Source organism: Bison bison, unplaced genomic scaffold (assembly GCF_000754665.1).
Source record: "Bison bison bison isolate TAMUID 2011002044 unplaced genomic scaffold, Bison_UMD1.0 scf7180017858910, whole genome shotgun sequence".
NCBI lineage: Eukaryota > Metazoa > Chordata > Mammalia > Artiodactyla > Bovidae > Bison > Bison bison.
The window spans coordinates 5602-6326 of NW_011489482.1; the positions used below are offsets into that span (position 1 = coordinate 5602).

A 725-nucleotide genomic window follows, 5' to 3' on the forward strand; every position below is an offset into this window, starting at 1 on the left:
CCCCCTTGTCTGAGCCACCACTGCGGGTGGCCAGCGCCCTGGCTTCCTCCCTGCCTGGCCACGCGGCGAAGACCCTCCCTGGCGGGGCTGGCAAAGGGAGGACTCCCGGTGCTTTTCCCCAGCCGCCGGCTGCTGTGCCGGCCAAGCCTGGGGAGGGCAGCAAGGACACAGAGGACAAGAAGGCCCCGGCCCCGGGCGCCGACGTCAAGGTCCACAGGGCTCGGAAGACCATGCCGAAGTCCATCCCGGGCCTGGTAACACGTCCCTGTTGGGAGGGCCTCTCCTGTCTGTCTGCTGTTGGTTTTGTGTTTGGACGGCAGGTGGACTTCTCTGCGTGGAGGGGAGAGGCTGGGAAGAGGGGGTCATTCGCCAGGGTTGCCAGCTGGGTCCTGGCGGGTGATTGCCAGCCTGTCTTTGAGGCTTCCCTTGGTGTGCCCAGCCCACGGGTTGCTCCTCCCCCTCTTTGGGAGTCACTTTCTTAGGAGGCTCAGCACCCACCCGTCTCATTGGGGAGCAAGCATTGGGGAGGGCAGTTAGGCCTGGAGCTGCTGAGCTCTCTGCTCCCAGGTGTGCAGTTACACCCCGGAGTTTCTTGGGCGTGTTGCCTGCTGATGCCTGAGGGCCTTCCCTGGGCCCCCGCGGCCTGACGCACACCTGAGGCTGAGGGTTCTGCGGGGTCCCCAGATCTGCTGCCCCAGCACCTTCTCCTGAAACTCCCACCCCTT

At 65.7% G+C, this 725-nt stretch overlaps 1 protein-coding gene across 1 annotated transcript in view; it reads left to right on the forward strand.

Annotated features, from left to right (window-relative positions):
* Positions 1-725, forward strand: part of EHMT1 (euchromatic histone-lysine N-methyltransferase 1) — a gene marked incomplete at both ends in the record, with an annotated part of 55829 nt that overhangs the window by 5398 nt on the left and 49706 nt on the right. The window contains one exon of the mRNA XM_010830287.1: positions 1-254. Within this exon, the coding sequence (XP_010828589.1) occupies positions 1-254 (254 nt within the window). The remainder of the gene's footprint in view (positions 255-725) is intronic.